At 33.9% G+C, this 20,856-nt stretch overlaps 1 protein-coding gene across 2 annotated transcripts in view; it reads left to right on the top strand.

Annotated features, from left to right (window-relative positions):
- The first annotated feature begins 8,590 nt into the window (after window positions 1–8,590).
- mmel1 (membrane metallo-endopeptidase-like 1) overlaps window positions 8,591–20,856 on the top strand; it is a 34,766-nt gene continuing 22,500 nt past the window's right edge. The window contains exons 1-13 of one of the 2 annotated variants that reach the window (XM_073825583.1): window positions 8,591–8,828; window positions 9,292–9,321; window positions 9,866–9,928; window positions 10,023–10,184; window positions 10,268–10,348; window positions 11,567–11,662; window positions 13,851–13,969; window positions 14,748–14,813; window positions 14,884–15,018; window positions 15,133–15,222; window positions 17,010–17,146; window positions 20,194–20,287; window positions 20,448–20,576. In XM_073825583.1, coding sequence (XP_073681684.1) covers window positions 8,672–8,828; window positions 9,292–9,321; window positions 9,866–9,928; window positions 10,023–10,184; window positions 10,268–10,348; window positions 11,567–11,662; window positions 13,851–13,969; window positions 14,748–14,813; window positions 14,884–15,018; window positions 15,133–15,222; window positions 17,010–17,146; window positions 20,194–20,287; window positions 20,448–20,576 — 1,359 coding nt within the window. In that variant the 5' untranslated portion in view covers window positions 8,591–8,671. The remainder of the gene's footprint in view (window positions 8,829–9,291; window positions 9,322–9,865; window positions 9,929–10,022; window positions 10,185–10,267; window positions 10,349–11,566; window positions 11,663–13,850; window positions 13,970–14,747; window positions 14,814–14,883; window positions 15,019–15,132; window positions 15,223–17,009; window positions 17,147–20,193; window positions 20,288–20,447; window positions 20,577–20,856) is intronic. The other variant, XM_073825584.1, reaches the window with a different exon arrangement.

The raw sequence follows: 20,856 nt of genomic DNA, 5'->3' as shown, positions 1-20,856 counted from the left end.
ATATGACAAATGTTGAGATGATTCAAAAATTCATATTTCACTTTTGCTGATGCTTTTAATTGCTTTTTAGTTATTATTTATTGGAGGCAAAATTGCATTCAGATTGACACAATTCTGGTGTTTAATGCTAACTGAATTAACTCCCACCCCCAATTTTTTCCCCTATCAAATGTGTTGTCAAAACATCTGCTTTTCAAGATTCACGTGCAAATTTGGCTGATGCTAGAAGCAAAGTCGATTCTCCATAAATGTTAAATACAAACGTATATATTTTTCTGCAGTCATACACTCTGGGTACTGTGAAAAGCACTTTTTTAGGGTATTTTTTACTTCTGTTGTACCCAACATTATTTTAAAAATCCGCATTGTTTTATACATATTTTGGACTAGGGGAGCCATTATTTCAATTATGAAAGAAATGGTTGCACTTGGTAAGCTACTAGCGCGACCTGTTGCTATTTTCACCACAAAACATCTGGGGAATTCACAACTTGGCAAGTAAAATACTAATACAATGCCACATTGTGCGGCTTTTGGATGTAATTTTTCAGTCGAAGGTCAACAAGAGAGCGATGTAAGTCTTCACTGCTTTTATAGCAATAATAAGAGGAGAAAAGAATGGGAAGATGCTTGTTGACGAATAAAACTTCCTAAAGACCTGTGGTTTTGTTCTCTCCACTTCAGTCGTGATACCTTTGAGGCTTTTAGTAGACCACAGCTACTGAAAGAGCTTAAAAACGGCAGAGACAAGAAACGCTAGATGCCATCTTTGCCATGATGCCACAGCCACTTGTAGTTTTTTAGCATGGATTTCACTTGATATCTGATGTGTTTAGACATAGATGGTACGGCATTTGGTTTAAGCCTACGCTTATATCAATCGCCACCTGTAAGCTCTTTCAGTAGCTGTGGTCATTGTATCAGTATGGAGTGTTTTCACGACTCGTCATTAATTGGCCGTATTGGCAGCACTGACAGAAACAATACCACTGAACCCGAACAAAACTTGCATATTTCGCTGATTATTGCTGCTGAAAATGGTCAATTATTGTCATGTCTTGGGCTGTACTAAACAGTCAGACTGGAAAACAAATATTTGGAGTGCTATAGACTGACAAAAGTTATAACAAATCAAGGAGAAGAGTGCAAAAAACTGCTGAGGAACAAAAGGCATTTGTGGTTGGCCAAACTGAACCAGGATTTCCAGGGCAAGAATCTTTTTTGTTCTTATCATTTCTGGTGAGGTAGGTGAAATATTATGCTAATCTTATTTAATACTGCTCGTATGTATCTTTATCACCTATTAACTTTGTTTTGTCAAAATATTGTGCCCCTTTCTGCTTCCTAAGTCCTTCCCTATATGATTTAGCTGTTTCCACTCATTTTATCCATGGTTTAGACAGCATAAATTAGCAGAACAATGTATTCAGTAGTACACTAACCATGCAATCCATGCTGTTGTTTACATCCGAGTATCTCCAATATAGCTGCACATCTGGGTAACTGACCAACTTGTGATGTAAGTGCAAACCAAAAAATTTTATTTTCCGAGTTGTGCTGCAGTAAAAATAACAACTGGTAGCACCAGTATCTCACTGAGTGCAACCATTTCATGTCATCAAAATAATGGCATCCCCACTATAATCCAAACTATGTATAAAACAATGTGAATTTCTTTTTAAATAACATAAATCTTTCATGGGTTTTCTACTACATATGTGACCCTGGACCACAATTTTTTTTTTTAATTAAGATTTATACATGCTAAATAAATAAGTTTTCCATTGATGTAGGTTTGTTAGGATAGGACAATATTTGGCCGAGATATAACTATTTGAAAATCTGGAATCTGAGGGTGCAAAAAAAAAACGAATACTGAGAAAATCACCTTTAAAGTTGTCCAAATGAAGTTCTTACCAAAGCATATTACTAATCAAAAATTAAGTTTGAATATATTTACAGTGGGAAATGTACAAAATATCTTCATGGAACATGATCTTTACTTATCATCCTAATGATTTTTGGCATAAAAGAAAAGAAAAATAATAATTTTGACCTGTACAATGTATTTTTGGCTGTTGCTATAAATTTACCCATGCAACTTATGACATATTTTAGTAATTCATCAATTCATCAGTTTACACAAACATGAAAATCTGCTGAAAACGTACTCACCCTCAGGCCATCCAAGATGTAGATGTGTTTGTTTCTCCATCAGATTTGGAGAAATGCAGCATCACATCACTTGCTCACCAGTACATCCTCAGTGAATGGGTGCCGTCATAATGAGAGCCCGAACACCTGATCACAATAATCCACAAGTAATCCACACCACTCCAGTCATCAATTAACATCTTGTGAAGCAAAAAGGCTGTGTGTTTTTTTAGGCATTTCAACTTAAAACCATCACTTCTGACCAAAATTTTGCATTATGAATAAACCGTGTATAAATATGAAAGGAAAATCTACTTTGTGTTCAACAAACTCGTCGTGTTTCTATATGCCTGCGAGAGCTAAATCATCTTTAATGGACGCCTGTAATTAGCAGCCATTCACCCATGTTCCCTATTGTGAGCGAAAGGTTGTTCTCATTCTATTCTGGTCTCTAGCATTTATCCCTCGACTTGTGTTATGATGGGCTAACTGATATGGACAGCTGGGCAGTTCTGCACCAGTGCTGATCGCCGCCACCGGTGGCTCTCGCTTTCTCTAATATCAGCTAATTACAGTGGTTAATCAGGCTGGTAATGAGTATGGGCACCATGCCATTTCAATCTGACACCGGTGGGAGTGAAGCTCACTTCCCCGCCAAGCTGATGTCAGTTCCTGCCAGCTCCCCGACTGCGCTGCCATCTTCAGTCCACCTGGCTTGTGAATAATGAGAGGCCAGCGGACATTAACCTGTGTGCTCCTCTTCCAGATTTGGACGGCCTCTGTTTAACAGGTGCTGGGGAGGTGAAATAAAGATGGCTAATAAAGAAGAGCTCTGGGATGGTTTTGTTACATTTACTGTAATGCTATTAAAGTATCAAACTTTAGCTTGTAACATTTAACAAGCGGTTTTAGAACATTGCTAGGTCCTTAGCACTTTAGCAACTGCATAAGTTTTGCACAGGAAAGCACTAGTCAGGTTTTTAACAGAAAATGTAAAACTCAAGTTTAGTTTGTGATTTTTTCTGTTTTCTTGTGGTTTTGGTTTAGGCTACATTTATACACTTTAAGTCAAAAGTTTACATACTTTACAGCTTGCAGAATCTGCAAAATGTGAATTATTTTACCAAAATAAAAGGGATAATACAAAATGCATGTTGTTTTGTTTAATTAGTACTAACCTAAATAAGATATTTCACATAAAAGACATTTACATATAGTCCACAAGAGAAAATAGTAGTTGAATTTATAAAAATAACCCTGTTTAAAAGTTTACATACACATGATTTGTAATACTGTTGTTGTACCTGAATGATCCACAGCTGTTTTTTTTGTTTGTTTGTTTGTTTAGTGAGTCCCTAATTTGTCCTGAACAGTTAAACTGCTCGCTGTTCTTCAGAAAAATCCTTTAGGTCCCTCAAATTCTTTGGTTTTCCAGCATTTTTATTTATTCAAACCCCCTTCCAGCAATGACTGTATGACTTTGAGATCCATCTTTTCACACTGAAGACATCTGACGGACTCATATGCAACTATCACAGAAGGTTCAAACGCTCACTGATGCTTCAGAAGGAAAACCCATGCATTCAGAACCGGGGGTGAAAACTTTTGAAATTTGACGATCAGGGTTAAATTTAACTTAATTTGTCTTCTGGGAAACATGTTAGTATCTTTTGTAGTTTCTGAAGGGCAGTACTAAACGAAACAAATATGATATTTAGGCAAAATAAGACAAATGCACACATTTTCATACTGCTCAAAAGTTTTCACCCCCTCTTAATACCTCGTTTTTTCCTTCTGGAGCATCAGCGAGCGTCTGAATCTTCTGTAATAGTTGCTCAGCTGTCCTCAGTGTGAAAAGATGGATCTCAAAATCATACAGTCATTGTAAAGGGTTTTAAATTGACAAAAATGCTGGAAAACCAAAGAATTTGTGGGAACTGAATGATTTTTCTGAAAAACTGTTCAGGACAAACAAGGGACTCATGAACAACTATCACTAAACATTTAAAAATATATATTTCTTTATATATATATATATGATTTATTTACTTTCACTGATACATCCATCTGTCGCTCTTCTAAATAGCCCCTCTTGGTTTCTCCTCAAAGCGTCAGCATCAGGCACAAATAGCGCCTTGATCGCCCCTCCTCCTTCACATCCCTCCCTCTCTCTCTTCCTCTCTTCTGCATCTCCCTCACTCACTCACTCAGTCAGTCAGTCAGAGGAACATCAGCACAGACAGCCGCTCCGACATCCAGCTGTCCGGACGCTGATTCATTTCACCACACACCAGCTCTGGGTGCAAACTCAGAAGGGGTGTTTGGGAAATTGAAAGGCGTCCTAAGAGGGCCAAACAAGGACTCCATCATCAGAGAGGTACAGCTTGCATATTCTACAGTGTGAGGTGTTGAAATTGTAAAATTGAATGGAATAGTTTCTCTGTAGTTTACAGGTGGAGTTATGCGATGCTTCTAGAGACGGATGCAAACAGCTAGACTTTTTAATTGATTTAAGTGATTTAGTCATCGGTTAGAATAATGCAGCTTCTTGTCTGTTGCTTTTTCTCGACTAGATTGTTTTATCCAAGGCATTGCTGTATGCGACTCTATAGCTCTAAGCTATAATTTTCTCTCTAAGAAAATGAAACGGCTAATTGTCCTAATGCATACATGTAAATGAACCGTACTTATTAGAGTCAATGGTTTGGACATGCATTAGTCACCGTTTCAAGTGATAATGAAAATGATAAATGAAAATTGCATGCATGCATAAAATCTAAAACTATTTCTAATAGCTTTTTAAACAGTTTATTATTAATAAATATGAAGTTGTCATTCTAATTAAGAGTCTACATGGAATATTTCCACTTTAAAAAATGCAATTGACCTTTTGACCTGTAGAAATGTTGTGGGAAATGCTAAACATATACTATGGTTACTAGTATCAAAAAAGGGATTTGATGCAAAAAAAAAAAAAAATTGAATGCATGTCTAATAATGAATACACTCCAATTTGTGTGCATTCATCAACACGGTTAATAAGAATCCAAAAGCACACATCGTTTTTGCCTTGTGCACACTAGCTGACAGCTTTAAAACTAAGGTCACTAAAAACCCAATATAAAAGTTACTCATTTCTAGATGAGCCTGTTTTCTCCGATTATTGTTTTGCCTTCAGACATCAAATGAGTCAGGAAATTAAAATTTTACAGGAAAATTTATCAGCACTTTCCAGCTTCCAAGACGCAGAAAAAGTGCTGACGCCGATACGAGGCAAAGCGCCATTTCATAAACGCTTCAGGTTGCCACAGATTAAATACATTTTCTGATGTGCTGGGGTAGGAGACGTCTCAAGAACGCCTCGTATATACCTCTGTTTGAATCTAACCGTCATTAAAAATGAAACGAGAACAAAGCTGTTACTCTTTCTGAGTGCATTAACTGAGTGCATTAACTTTTTTATCGGCTACATTAAGTGCCTCATGTGTTGGTTCTCTAATGTCTTCGAGTCAATATGAAATCAAATGGTCCTATTTGCTTTCTTAATATGCATTTCTGGTCTTTTTGTTAATGATTAATCACTGCAGGCTATTCAAGAGAAAGAAAAAAGCTTGCGCCACCTGTATTGCATTCAGATTTGCAAATTCTGGTGTATAATGGCCGCTCTTCTATGGAGGACAGTTTCAGCCACAGGCTTAACTCACAATTTGGACTTTTTTCTTGCAATTCTGAGAAAATAAAGTCAGCATTGTGAGATATAATCTTGCAGTACTATGGATTTAAAAAAAAAACATTTTTGCAATTAAATATTTTCCCACCACTGAATAAAAAATAAAAAGTTAATTACGTTTTATCTCAAAATTTGACAGAGTTACTTCTGGTATGAAGGTCTCAGCTTTAAAATGTTGTCATTTTTTGAGAAATTCAAACAATAAATACTATTTGGTGGCTCTTTAATGTGTTGTGTACTTAAAGCACGAAAAAAAACATGAATGAACATCAGAACGTATTTTATTTCTACCGCAGAAAGACATCAATACACATTTTTCAAGCAGTGTTGCCAACTAATTTTCTAAAAAAAGTTGCTAAAAGTTGTGATGTCATTGCGCGATGACATCATTATGTAATCACAACGCAAAACTGCATAAAATACACAAAATAGATCACTCAAATGTCAGAATTGTGCATATGATTTGAAATGTTAATTTAGATTTGTTAGTAAAACTAAAAAAACGAAATATAATAATATTAAAATATAAATAATACCAACTAGTAAAACTAGTAGACATTCTGAACAATTATATTTTAAGCAGTCTATTGATAGTTAATATGCAACACTTTATATAAATAGGGCACTGTACTGTGTTAATTTGAAGGAATATTCTGTATAAGGATTTCTGTATTGATTGTATTTTGTGTTTTCAGGTTACAAATACATTTTAAAAATAGTTAAATTTGTTGCTAGGTGCTTTTTGAAGAAAACATTGCTAGGGTAGTCTAAAAGGTTGCTAAATCTAGCAACAAAATTGCTAAATTGGCAACACTTTTTAAGTTTAAGTCCACTTAAATTAATCAACTCTCCTGTCGGATTTGTTTGTCGGACACAATGGCAGATTCGGCATTGTGATTGGTCAGTTCGCCTGTCAATCAAGCGTTTTGCCAACGGTCAACTCCGAATTTTCTTACAGTTCTGACATTGTTTTTCCTAGAATTGCAAGAAAAGAAAGAGAGAACTGTTAGATAACTTAGAAAAAAAGTCAGAATTGTAAGATATAAAGTCCCAGTTACCTTTTCATTTTTTTCTTATCACATGACGCAACGGCCTTCCATATATGGTCAGATCAATCCACGAATGAATTCAAACCCCGCCCTCTTTTCGTGTTAAATTCGTGCTTTCATTATCAAAGTAAAACGGGTTGTAAATGATAGTTCACGTTGTTTTTAATGGTTAATTTTGTTATTTTTTTTTTTTACAAACATTCACCCTCTAGATTTATCTGTGCGGGTTTATTCTTCAAAAAAAAAATTTTTTAAATAACGAGCGACAAAAAAAGTCAAACTATGTATTCGGTTCGTTTGTTTAAAATGTGTTATTGTAGCTACACCGCTTCCACATTTAAAAACAACAACCACAACAACAAAAAACATTTTTTGAGTATAAAGTCAAAAACAGCATACACGGATGCTGATTTCGAAGGAATATTCTGTATAGATTTCTGTATTGATTGTATTTTGTGTTTTCAGGTTACATGCTGCTAAATCTAGCAACAAAATTGCTAAATTGGCAATTTCAAGTTTAATTCCATTTAAATTTATTTTACTCTTCTGTCTAATTTGTTTGTCGGACACAATGGCGGATTCGGCATTGTGATTGGTCAGATCGCCTGTCAATCAAGCTGTTTGCAAATGGTCACCTCTGAATTTTTTACAGTTCTAACTTTGTTTTTCTCAGAATTGCGAGAAAAGAAAGAGAAAACTGTTGGATAATGCAGATTTTTAGAAAACATATAAAGTCCTACTTTTATTTGTTTTCTTATCACATAACCAGAGCCGGCCTTCCATATATGGTCAAATCAATTTACGAATGAATTCAAGCCCCGCCCACTTTTCGTATTGAGTTCGTTCATTATCAAGGTAAAACGGGTTGTAAATGATAGTTCGCACAAAATCACAAAATTATTTTTTAAAAATCACGAGCGACAAAAAAAATGTCAAACTACGTATTTGGTTCGTTTGATTAAAATGTGTTATTGTAGCTACACCTCTTCCACATTTAAAAACAAAATAACAACAACAACAACAAAAACATTTTTGGAGGATAAAGTCAAAAACAGCATACATGGATGCTTTAAATCCACTTAAATGAATCTACTCTCCTGTCTGATTTGTTTGTCGGACACAATGGCGGATTTGGCATTACGATTGGTCAGATCGCCTGTCAATCAAGATTTTTCTTATAGTTCTGACTTTTTTTCAGAATTACCAAAAAGAAAGAGAGGACTGTTGGATAACTGCTTGGAAAACAGTTAGAATTGTAAAATATAAAGTCCCAGTTACCTTTTAATTTTTTCTTATCACGGCCTTCCACATAATGGTCAAATCAATCCATGGATGAATCCAAGCCCCGCCCACTTTTCGTATTGAGTTCATCCTTTCAATATCAAGGTAAAACTTGTTGTAAATGATAGTTCGCATTGTTTTTAACGGTGAATTGTGTTACTTATACAAACATTCACCCTTTAGATTTATCTGTGCCAGTTTATTCTTCACAAATTTTTTTTTTTTTAAATCACGAGCGACAAAGCGATTATGTATTCGGTTCGTTTTTGTTTAAAATGTGTTATTGTAGATACACCGCTTCCACATTAAAAAAAAAAAAAAAATTTTTTGGAGGATAAAGTCGAAAACAGTATACATTGATGCTCACCTGTGGCTCTCCGGCTCAGACGCACGTTCATGCGCAATTACGCGCGCCCTCTCCACAACACTTCGATACTCTATTTCCACAGCTCCAAGAATGGGAAAATCAGAGAGCCAAATGGATATCATGGAGAAAAGCACTAAACCGAGGAAACATCGCTGGACTGTAGTGGAGATCGGACTGTCTGTCATTGTGCTTCTGATGAGCTGCGCTCTGGCTGGACTCATAGTGCTCTACACTTCAGCTCTGAGAGGTGGGAAACAAATCAGGATTATTTAGGATAATATTCATTCAGACCCACCCCAAAGACACAAACACGTTCAAAACGTGAAGAAATAACCTGCATTCATTTATTTATAGCCCACGTGGAGCAGCTTTTCTTTTATTGAAGTCTCTAGAAAACCAGAAATGTTTAATTATATTTATTTATAAATATGAATTATTATAATTAACATTACTGTTTTAACACAGAAAAAATATTTGTAATATTTATAAAATATTTAATTAGTGTTTATATTTATTTTAATTATATTTAATAATTAAATTATTTAATATAGTATTAAAATAAAATATTTAAGATTAGCATTAATTAATAATATTAATATGTATATATTTTATTTATTAATAATTACCCAAAAGAATCATCTAATGAATCAAAAGGTTCTCATTGAACACATATCTGATTAGAGATCTTGTATTTTCCTTTTATATTTCAGAGCGTTTTAACATAAATGATTCTTCGAAAGGTACAGTATGCTGTGAAGTTGTTCATAAATATCACATTTTGTGTAGTTTGGCATCTTTTATTCACAGCATTCGTTTCATTCTGCTGCTTTTTCTTTTTTTTTTGAGTTTTGTCCTACCATAAATCCTTTATAATCACTCCATATGTTGACCAACGTTTTATTATTGATAAAATGTTTGATATTTTAAACTAGTGCGAACAGGACACTATAGTTAATTTATGTAAGTGAGGATGGCAAAGTAAACTGTGACATTATTACCAAAAATTCTTAATACAGCTGACTACCAGTAAAGCTGATACAAATTTGGGACCAAAAATGATTGATAAGGTCATTTTGAAAAAGTTTGATTGATAAGAGAAAGCCAACTTTGTTTCAATTTTTGCATTATGTTATTCCAGTTTGCCAGTGTTAAGCTGAAGCAATAAGCTCTCACTACAGTACGTCAGTTTGCACGTGCAAGTTTGAGTGGATTATGTCACATGATCTCAGCTGTGTTTGAGATATTAACCTCATGCATGTTGTTTATCTCACCACATCACAACAGGGCTGAAATATCGATCAAACGCTGACAGCAATGTCTGTACAACCCCACAGTGTGTCACTGCCGGTGAGAACAAATGTCTGAAAGCTTTTTACACCACTTTAAAAGTTCAACTTAATAATATTCTAGATCTAAAATGTTTTGTTTTTCAATGCCACAGCGGCCCGACTGCTCCAGAACATGGACCCCAGCGTGGAGCCATGCCAGAACTTCTATCAGTACGCATGCGGAGGCTGGATAGAGCGTCACGTCATTCCCGAAACCAGCTCGCTTCACAGCGTATTCAATATCCTGAGAGACGAGCTGGAGATCGTACTCAAGGGTCAGTTATGTTTACTTCACACAGCCAAAAAGAGTATAATTGTAATATTGTTATCTGGTTGGTGCTGATGGATTATCGCACAGGAGTTCTGGAGATGGAAAAGAAGGATGACAGAGAGGCCTTCAAGAAAGCCAAAACGCTCTACAGCTCATGCATGAATGAGAGTGAGTCAATCTACATCTACTCTATATTATATTGTCGGTGTTATGATTTACCTACACTTGTGTAGGATTCACTTTGAAGCAATTTTTACATTTCAAATGGCAAGTAACACTGAATTAAACATGAAATTTGGAAGTAGAAAGACTGAAAAAGTAATCACTTGTAAAAAAAATGTTGCATTCTCAAACATTTACGTTTGTGTTAGCTTTGAATACATTGTATTTTATAACAGAACTCACTGAGTTTTATATTGCATTGTCATTTTTCATTCTGCTGCAACTCAAGAGTTTTCCCAAATGGCTTGAATTAATCGTAAAATATTATAATTTATCTCAGAGCTGATTGGTTTTAGGGTATTATGGTTAACCAAAACTAAAACTATTATTTAATGCATCAAAACTAAACTACAACTAATATTTAATGCATTAAAACAAACATTTTTGTTAACTAAAATGAAGATAAAATTGTATAAAATACTAACAGTAGATGAAAAAATAAAATAAAAAAAACAAAATGAGAAATGAGAAATTAGCAACTGAAAGTAAATAACTTAAATTGAAGTAAAATTTAAACTAAAGCTGAAATTAAAACAAATGCAACCTGAATAGTAATAAAAATAGTAATGTTTGCAAAATTGTACATTTGTACACTTTTGTAAATTTTCCTATAAACATTGAATATGTTGTATTCTCTACTTAAAATCAATGAGTTTTATATTGCATTGTCATTTTTTGTGTTCAGAACACAAAGTAAGATATTTATAATTTTTTTAAATATAAACACTAATTATACTTTTATAATACTTTTCTATAAGATATTTATAATGAAATCTGAGAGCTTTCTGATCCTGCATAGACAGCACAACTGACACATTCAAGGCCTAGAAAGCTAGTAAGGACATTGTTAAAATAGTCCATGTGACATCAGTGGTTCAACCTTAATTTTAAGTAGCTACAAGAATAGTTTTTGTGTGCAAAGAAAACAATTGACTTTTCTTTCTTGGCCTTTCTGGGCCTTGAACGTCTGTTGCGTTGCTGTCTATGCAGGGTCAGAAAGCTCTCCGATTTTTATTGCTTGAGTTGTGTTTTGAAGATTGAAGATGAACAAAGGTCTCACAGGTTTGGAATGATATGAGGGGAATAATGAATCACTTAAGTTTCTAATATGTTCTATTTGTGCACAAATCCAACTTAGTTTGGTCTCTCTGCTTCCCTCTGCAGTTCTGATCGAGCAGCGCGACTCGCAGCCTCTTCTCAGGCTCATTGACAGTATTGGCGACTGGCCCGTGGCCTCTGAGGTCTGGAACGGCACATCAGGTACTAGAGATAGCGGCCGTCGTCTCTAATTCACTCTGGCAGAGAATGGCAGCATCTCGGGCTTATCTAAATGGGATAAATGCAATCGCTCCAGCCGCGCTGTCGCTGGGTGTTGATAAGGCGCTAGACTGATGAAAAAGTCCAGCGGTTTCACAGAGCAGCGGCCCTCCCGCGCGTCTGTCAAGTGTAGGGAGAGATAGAGCCGTGTTGAGGACGGCGAGAGGATAAGAGAGCGACCCACTGCGATGATCGGCACTGTGGCTCATTATAGACCTTGAGAGAGAGAGCAGAATAATTAAATGTAATAGAATAAGATGGCTGGAGTACAATCTACATATGCAGACATACACTTGACTGATGTATTATGTGCTTCTAAAGCAATTAATGCTGGTTGTAGACGCAAACAGAGATGTTTAACCATAACCATAACTGGACTTTGGAAAACCATCATTGCATCTATTGGTATCTGACTTATTATACAAACTACAAGCCATTTTGATTTCAACAGTAATTTTTAAGATTCACAATTATAAATTAACCAGTCATGATATGCACTCGGTGCTAATTAAAGTCGGCCGAACTGGACTTCTGAAATGGATATTCAACAAGAAAAATGTATGCATTGCGAATTAAAAGGATCATTAACTGGAGAATGAAGCTAAAAAAATAAGAAGGCTGGCTGAAAAGTGAAGTAATTCAGAGTTAACTATAAACTAAAAACGTGGTCCCACTTTAACTACTATGTACTTACATTTAAATTAATCATTTGGTACAATGTACTTATTGTGTAGATACATGTTTTTACATTGTCCCTTACACCTTAAAGGTTGTATCAGCGATTTCTAGCCTAAAACATAAAGTGGAACACTGTTTGTTTATGTGTGGAAAGGTTGGTAGTGCCGATTGTTTTTTTGGCATATCTCGGACCCTAGGCTGACCAGAGAGACACGATTTTTTCACAGACAATTTATGGGGCAGGCAGCGAGCGGATCGTGAAGAAAGGTCAGCTGAAATTGACACTTTATGTTTTAGGCTAGAAATCGCTGATACAACCTTTAACCCAACCTTAAACCTACACTGTAAAAAGTTTTTACCAGTTTCAACTTAAAAATGTAAGTTCAGCAGCTGCCTTAAAATTTTAAGTTCAATCAACTTAAAACTACTATTCATTTCAACTCACAATAAAATTAGTTAAAATGACTTGTACTTTTAAGTTGATTTAACTTATAATTTTAATGCAGCTGCTAAACTTAAGTTTTGAAGTTGAAACTGGTGAACACTTTTTACAGTGTACCCATACCACCAAACCTGTCCCTAATCTTAACTGTATCCCACCTTAATAGAAGCAAAGGTAAGTGTACATTGTACTTATTGTACTTATACATTGTACTTATTTTATGATGTAAGTACATAGAAGTTAAGGCCACCTAATATAAAGTGTGACCAAAAACTTTTTTCCCCTTTGGAATAACATTGCGAATCATATGCAATTAATAATTTCCCAACTTTTTTCGACAAATGCTGTGTTCTGTCCCATTTTGATGTATTTTCTATTTAAGCAGTAAGTTGGTGAAGCTCTTTATTGAAATGAGACAATTGACTGCATTTGATGTATACTTTTAAAGCTTATGAGAGCATTTTTTTACTTTTTTGGTAAAAATCCTTGTAGATTAGCCTTTTCTGAAGTACTCAGACTAGCCCGTCTGGCACAAGCAATCACGCCACGTTTAAAGTCACTTCAATCACCTTTTTTCCCCATTCTGATGCTTGGTTTGAACTTTAGCAGATCATGTCAACATTGAGTTGCTGCCATGTGATTGGCTGATTAGATTTTTGCATTAACAAGTGGTTGAACAAGTGTACTTATTAAAGTGTCAGGTGAATATTGTAGGTGTATATTGCCTCAGACATGGACTAAAAACCACAAAATGCATTTTTGTTTTTAAAAGTTGATCACATTTTGATATGGCATCTAAGAACGTGGTATTCATGCATAATATGCAGAAAAAGCAGCGATATGCAGTAACCTGGTCAAAGGTGTCCACTGAACACAAATGTATGAAAAAAAATATTTGAAAGTAATGATGCATTGACAAGTTTTTAGAAACACTTTTATAGATGTATAGCATATATATTGCCTCAATGTGAACAGACATGGATTTAAAAACACAAAAATTTGATCTCACAGAGCAAGTGTGGAGTCTGGAGGACACACTGGCTGTTCTGAACGCTCGCTACAATAAGAAAGCCGTGCTTGAGATGTTCGTGTGGCCAGATGATCGAGACTCCAGCCGCTACATTATCCATGTAAGTAACTTAAAAAACTGTATAGTTTACTTTTATGTGCGACTTACAAAAATACCACAATATTTAAATTTTTTTTTTGGACATGTATGATGGAAATATAGTATGTTTTCTGGACATTTCCTAACATACTGGCAAAGTAAAAAAAAAATTCTCCAATAACATTAATAGAATGTTCATTCAGAGTTTCAGTTGAACATTCTTTAAAAAAATGTTTAAATGTAACAACAGTACTTGTTTCAGAATGTTCAGGAAACATTTAAAAGAAACATTCACATAACATTTTCAAACTGATAAAATGGATTTTTTTTAATGCTAAATTGTAGTCCATTACTGATTCCAAACTACATGAGAAAAACTGTAGTTAATAACATAATCCATAATCAGACTACTTTTGTTTGCTTTTAGATTACTTTTAATTACTTTTGTTGGCTAGGCATGGTAGTACCATGCTATTCTGTTAACTTGTTTAGACATGTATATGGTATTACCATTTAATTTGTCAATGTGTACAATAGAAATACCAATCCAATGTTGTGTTGCCAGTTTGACTGGTTTTAGTAGCACAACACCTTTGAAATACACAGAAGCTAAGTTTATTCTACCTAATAGCCCCTGATTAAAATGCTATTTGGAGCATGAGCTAATAAAACAGAGTGGTTTTTCTTTGGGTTAATTATGAATGTTGCACTATTGGATGATCTCATGCATACTCTACACAAGCAGGAATTCAGATAACAAATTGATTTTGTCATTAAACTACATCCTTTTGTTTTCACAGGTCGACCAGCCAGCATTAGGAATGCCTTCAAGAGATTATTACCTCAGCGATGGGAACTATAAAAAGGTACGTTGTGTAATTTTGTGAGATAGCTATCGTTGTTAGCGAATCCCCCGTCACGCGTCTCTTTGAGCAGGTGCGCGAGGCCTACCTGGAGTTCATGGTTTCCATAGCAAGGATTGCACGAGAAGACAGGAACTTGACCCAAGATGAAGAGCGTGTGTGGGAGGACATGACTCAAGTGCTGGAGCTGGAGACAGACATCGCAAACGTGAGTTGAACTGGAGATGGTAAAACACAACAACTGACTTTCTGAAATGTTTTTGAACATTTTCAACACTGTAAATGCATAAGTCACGTGAGTGTGTGCTCTGGGATTCAACAGGCTACCTCACCTGCAGAAGAGCGCAATGACATTACTGTGCTGTACAACAAAATGACACTGAGAGAAGTGCAGCAAACTTTCAACCTCAATGTAAGTGCAGAAAGCAATATGGGTTTTTCTCCTCAGTCTTTAGAGTAGTCAGTGAAAACTGCATCAGAAACGCTGGGAGACATTACAGATTGTTAAATGTTTTTAAAATAAGTATTACTTATAATATTATTTCAATTTAAAATAACTGTTTTCTATTTGAATATATTTTAAAATGTATTTTATTCCTGTGATACAAAGCTGAATTTTTCAGCACCATTACTTCAGTCTTTAGTGTCACATGGCCCTTCAGAAATCATTTTAATATGATTATTTGTATTTTCAATGTTTAAAAAAACAGTCACTGACACTTTTTCAATTGAATGCATCCTTAATAAATAAAAGTATTAAATTATTACAAAAATCGTTAGTTAATTAATAATAATTAATTGATTAATTCTTAATAGAACAACATAGTGGTGATTAATGGTATGATTTCTTATTAGTCTTTAGTAACCAGAATGAAGAAGTAATCATTTCAAATTTGGAGGTCAAAAGTTTACATACACCTTGCAGAATCTGCAAAATGTTAATTAGTTTAGCAAAATGAAAGGGGTAAAACAAAATGCATTTTTTTTTTATATTTAGTACTGACCTGAATGATATATTTCACATAAAATATGTTTACATATAGTCCACAAGAGAAAATAATAGCTGAATTTATAAAAATGACCCTGTTCAAACGTTTACATTACACTTGATTCTTAAGTTGAACTGCCTGCTGTTCTTCAGAAAAATCATTCAAGTTCCACAAATGCTTTGGTTTTTCAGCATTTTTGTGTATTTGAACCCTTACCAACAATGACTGTATGCTTTTGAGATCCATCTTTTCACACTGAGGACAACTGAGGGACTCATATGCAACTATTACAGAAGGTTCAAACATGCTTCTGAAGGAAACATGATGCATTAAGGGGGTGAAAACTTTTTGAATTTATAGATCGGGGGAAATTTTACTTATTTTATATTCTGGGGAACATGTAAGTATCTTCTGTAGCCTCTGAAGGGCAGTATTAAATGAAAAAAAAAAAAGATATTTAGGCAAAATAAGAAAAATTTAAAAATGTACACATTCTGTTCAAAAGTGTTCACACCCTGGCTCTTAATGCATCATTGTTTCTTCTGAAGCACCAGTGAGAGTTTGAACCTTCTGTAATAGTTGCATATGAGTCCCTCAGTTGTCCTCAGTGTGAAAAGATGGATCTCAAAATTATACAGTCATTGTTGGAAAGGGTTCAAATACACAAAAATGCTGAACTTGTGGGACCTGAAGGATTTTTCTGAAGAACAGGGGGCAGTTTAACTGTTCAGGACAAACAAGGGACTCATAAGCAGCTGTGGATCATTCAGGTAACAACAGTATTAAGAATCAAGTGTATGTAAACTTTTGAACGGGTCATTTTTATAAATTCAACTATTTTCTCTTGTTGACTATATGCAAATGTCTTTTATGTGAAATATCTCATTCAGGTCAGTACTAAATATAATAAAAATAAAATGCATTTTGTTTTACCCCTTTCATTTTGCTAAAATAATTCACATTTTGCAGATTCTGCAAGGTTTATGTAAACTTTTGATCTCAACTGTATATACTAGTCATGTTTTTTTATTGTTTATTTTATGCACCGCTTTTTCCCTGAACATTTCCTACTGATTCCTGTTTGAGCAAGGATGTTGATGCAGGAACACATCCTACTTGTCCAAATTATGGTCACTGATTGTTGATATAAAATTGTTTTTCTTTGTTCATTTTTTTTGGAGTACACACAGATCTTTTGTATCTCTTTCAGGGCTTTAACTGGACACGCTATATCCAGGGTATCATGTCCAGCGTGTCAGTCACGGTGCAAGCGGATGAACCCATAGTTGTGTACTGCTCACCTTACCTGGAGAAGCTCAGTGAAGTTCTTTCCAAGCACAGTCACAGGTGATGTTTTAGGTGCACCTGTTTGACACACGAAGAGTGTTTAAAAAAGTTAATTCGTTACTGTCATGGCAATTATGGGCATCATATGTGACCCTGGACCACAAAACCAGTCATAAGGTTAACTTTTACAAAACTGAGATGTATATAGAATATGAAAGCTCAGTAAATAAGCTTTCTATTGATGTATGGTATGTTAGGATAGGACAATATTTGGCCAAGATACATCTATTTGAAAATCTGGAATCTAAGGGTGCAAAAAAATCCAAATCCTGAGAAAATCACCTTTAAAGTTGTCCAAATTAAGTTCTTAGCAATGCATGTTACTAATCAAAAATTACATTTTGATAGGTTTACAGTAGGAATTTTACAAAAAATCTTCATGGAACATGATCTTTACTTAATTTCCTAATGATTTTTGGCATAAAAGAAAAATCAATAATTTTGACCCATGCAGTGTATTTTTGGCTATTGCTACAAATATACCCCAGCGACTTAAGACTGGTTTTGTGGTCCAGGGTCACATATGTTTTATTGAAGTATCAGCTTTGTTATCTTTGCTTCTCCTTCTAAAATTTCTAAATGAGAAACTGTTGACACACAATGAGAGCTATAAAATTAATATTGATAGCATAACTTTGAAAGAATTTGATTATGCATGAATGTTTGTGTTTGTATTTAGATTTAAAAAAGTTAATTTCCAGAACAATAACAGATAATTTATTCACCACCTTGTCATCCATGAAGTTAAAGGCTTTCTTTCTTCGGTCGTAAAGAAATTGTTTTTTGTAAACACTTGGTCGGTACTTCTTCAGCGATGTAGGGCGATTTTGAAGTTGGAGGAGAAATTGAGATTGGAGTTTTTCGACATACCCTAACTGTCATGAACCGGAATACACATAGTTCATGCAGAGCTAGAAAAGATGAGCTTAAAAAGTATATAAATTGTCTTTTTAAAAAAAAATTCATAATAATAACCGATCGCTTTGCCAAATAAGACTATTCTTCATCAGCTAGGATCGTTTAGAGCCCTTTGAAGCTGCATTTAAACTGCATTTAGGAAGTTCAAACTTGTGGGCACCATAGAAGTCCACTATATGAAGAAAAATCCTGAAATGTTTTCCTCAAAAAACTACTTCTTTACGACTGAAAAAAAAGAAAGACATGAACATCTTGGATGACAAGGGGGTGAGTAAATTATCTTTAAATTTTTGTTCTGGAAGTGAACTTCTCCTTGAAGTTGCATGTATTTGAACACAGTTTCAGACATTGTGGAGATTTCTTTCCATTCTCGCTCTATTTAATCTCATTACTGTCAAGAGACACAACCGACTTGTTAAAGAGATCTCATTTAGATCGTTTTTTTTCCATACACTATTAATATACACTTACATTTCTGTATTTGGCAGATGCTTTTATCCAAAGCAACTTACATTGCATTCAAGCTATTATAGTTTGTATTACATTTAAATTGGTTTAAATTAATTTTTATATTTTAAAATTTTAGTTTATAATTTAAGCAATTTTGCTCTGTGTTTTTTTTTTACACTTAAATATACATTTATATTTATGTATGTATGTATTTGTGTATCCAAACATTGCATGGTTACATTGCATTCAAAGTATCTATTATAGTATTTATTAATATATATATATTAAAGTATATATTTTATTTTGTATATTTCCATTTAGTTTTTATTTCAGTTTTATTTATTTATTTTCTTTATTGTATTATTTTTAGACACAACACAACAAAAGATCCCATTTATTAATTTTAATGAATTATGCATTTGGCAGATGCTTTTATCTAGAGCAGCTTACATTGCATTCAAGCTTTTGCAGAATTTATTACAATTCGTTTTTAATAAGTTTAGATTTCATTTTATTAATTTGTTTTAATAATTGTATTAATTTTTTTAAATTTTGTAATGTACTTTTGTTATTTTGATATTATTTAATATTTCTATTTTGCTTCAATTTATTTTGCTTCGATTTTAAAATTCAGTTTTACTAATTTGTCATTTTTGCTTAGTTTTTTTTTAGATTTAATATTTATATTTATTTCAGTTTTTTTTTTTTTTTTCAATTTTTTTTTTTTTAACAATGTTTTTAATAGTTGTAGGTTTTTTTGCACATTAAAATAATGCAAATAAAATGTGACCCTGGACCACAAAAAAATAGTTTTATGTATCATGGGTGCATTTGTAGCAATAGCCAGAAATACATTGTATGGGTCAAAATTATACATTTTTCTTTTTTGCCAAAAATCATTCTATAAAAACCCAGAGATGAATGTAAGAAATTAGAGATTTTAATTTAGATTTTTTTTTACGAATAATTATTTATTATAATTGATTTATTATAAATAATTATTTATTATATTTATTTGTATTTTTTATCCATGAATTTTTTTATTCTTGATTCTATAAAAACAAAGTAATGAATATAAGAAATTAGAGATTTTTAAGTAGATTTTTTTGACAATTTTATAAATAATTATTTATTATAGTTTTTATTTGATAAAAAATAATTTAGATTTATTTTTATTCATGAATTATTATGAACTAAAATTTTATTTTGTAATAAATAAAAAAAATGCTATTTTTATTAGATTTTATTAAACATTCAGTGGTGAATATAAGAAATTTAAGATTTTTATTTTATGAATAATCATTTATTATATTTATTTATTATTCATGAATTATCATAAAATAAAAATGTCTTAGGATATTAAGTAAAGATCATGTTCCATGAAAATATTTAGTAAATTTTCTACCGTAAATATATCAAAACTTAATTTTCGATTAGTAATATGCATTGCTAAGAACTTTAGAGAATATTAGAAGATTATTTTCAAACTGTTGTATCTCTGCCAAATATTGCCCTATCCTAACAAACCATACATCAATCGAAAACTTAGAGGATGTATAAATCTCAAAATTGCCCCATATGAATGGTTTTGTAGTCCAGGGTCAAATATAAGTGTACAAGTTGCACGGTATATCTCGCTGGATGGCATTAAACGGTCTGCACACATGTGATCTCTGCAGGACTCTGCAGAACTATCTGGCGTGGATGCTCATCATGGAGAGAGTCAGCAGTATGAGCCGGCGCTTCAAAGACGTGAGAGCGCACTACAGAAAGGTCAGCCTCACTCTCAACAAACACAAAACAGAGGACAGCTCTTGTGGCATTTAACACTGCTTTTAAAACTGTCCGCTACTGTTTTAGTCCACTAGGTTACATTTGTGTTTAACACAGGGGATCTCAACCTTGTTTTGGTCCATTGTGTGTGTTCCCTTAGGCTTTGCATGGCACTACAGTCGAGGAGGCGAGGTGGAGAGACTGTGTCCGTTATGTCCAGGGTAACATGGAGAACGCCGTCGGGGCTCTGTACGTCCGGGAAACCTTCTCTGGAAACAGCAAACGCATGGTTAGACCCTCAAAAACACACCACCAGACATAACAGGAACATCCTCCCTCAGAACTATTATTAGATTGACATGGATTGTTTAGATTGTTCTGATGATGGTTTGACAGTTAGTCAACTCAGTTTGAGTCAGAAGTCGAATGAATGATCCTAAACGATTTGATATAACTCTGCATTGTGTATCTAGATGTATTTGAACCAATAAGCAAAGAGCTATTTCAACTCTATGATAAAGAGTTTTAGTTTGAAGTATTGTAATGTGGGCTCTAAAATGTGTCTCTGC

This window comes from Garra rufa, chromosome 20 (genome assembly GCF_049309525.1).
Source record: "Garra rufa chromosome 20, GarRuf1.0, whole genome shotgun sequence".
NCBI classification, from domain to species: domain Eukaryota; kingdom Metazoa; phylum Chordata; class Actinopteri; order Cypriniformes; family Cyprinidae; genus Garra; species Garra rufa.
Note: the sequence above shows the minus strand (reverse complement) of the source record. Positions and strands in the feature narration are given on the sequence as shown.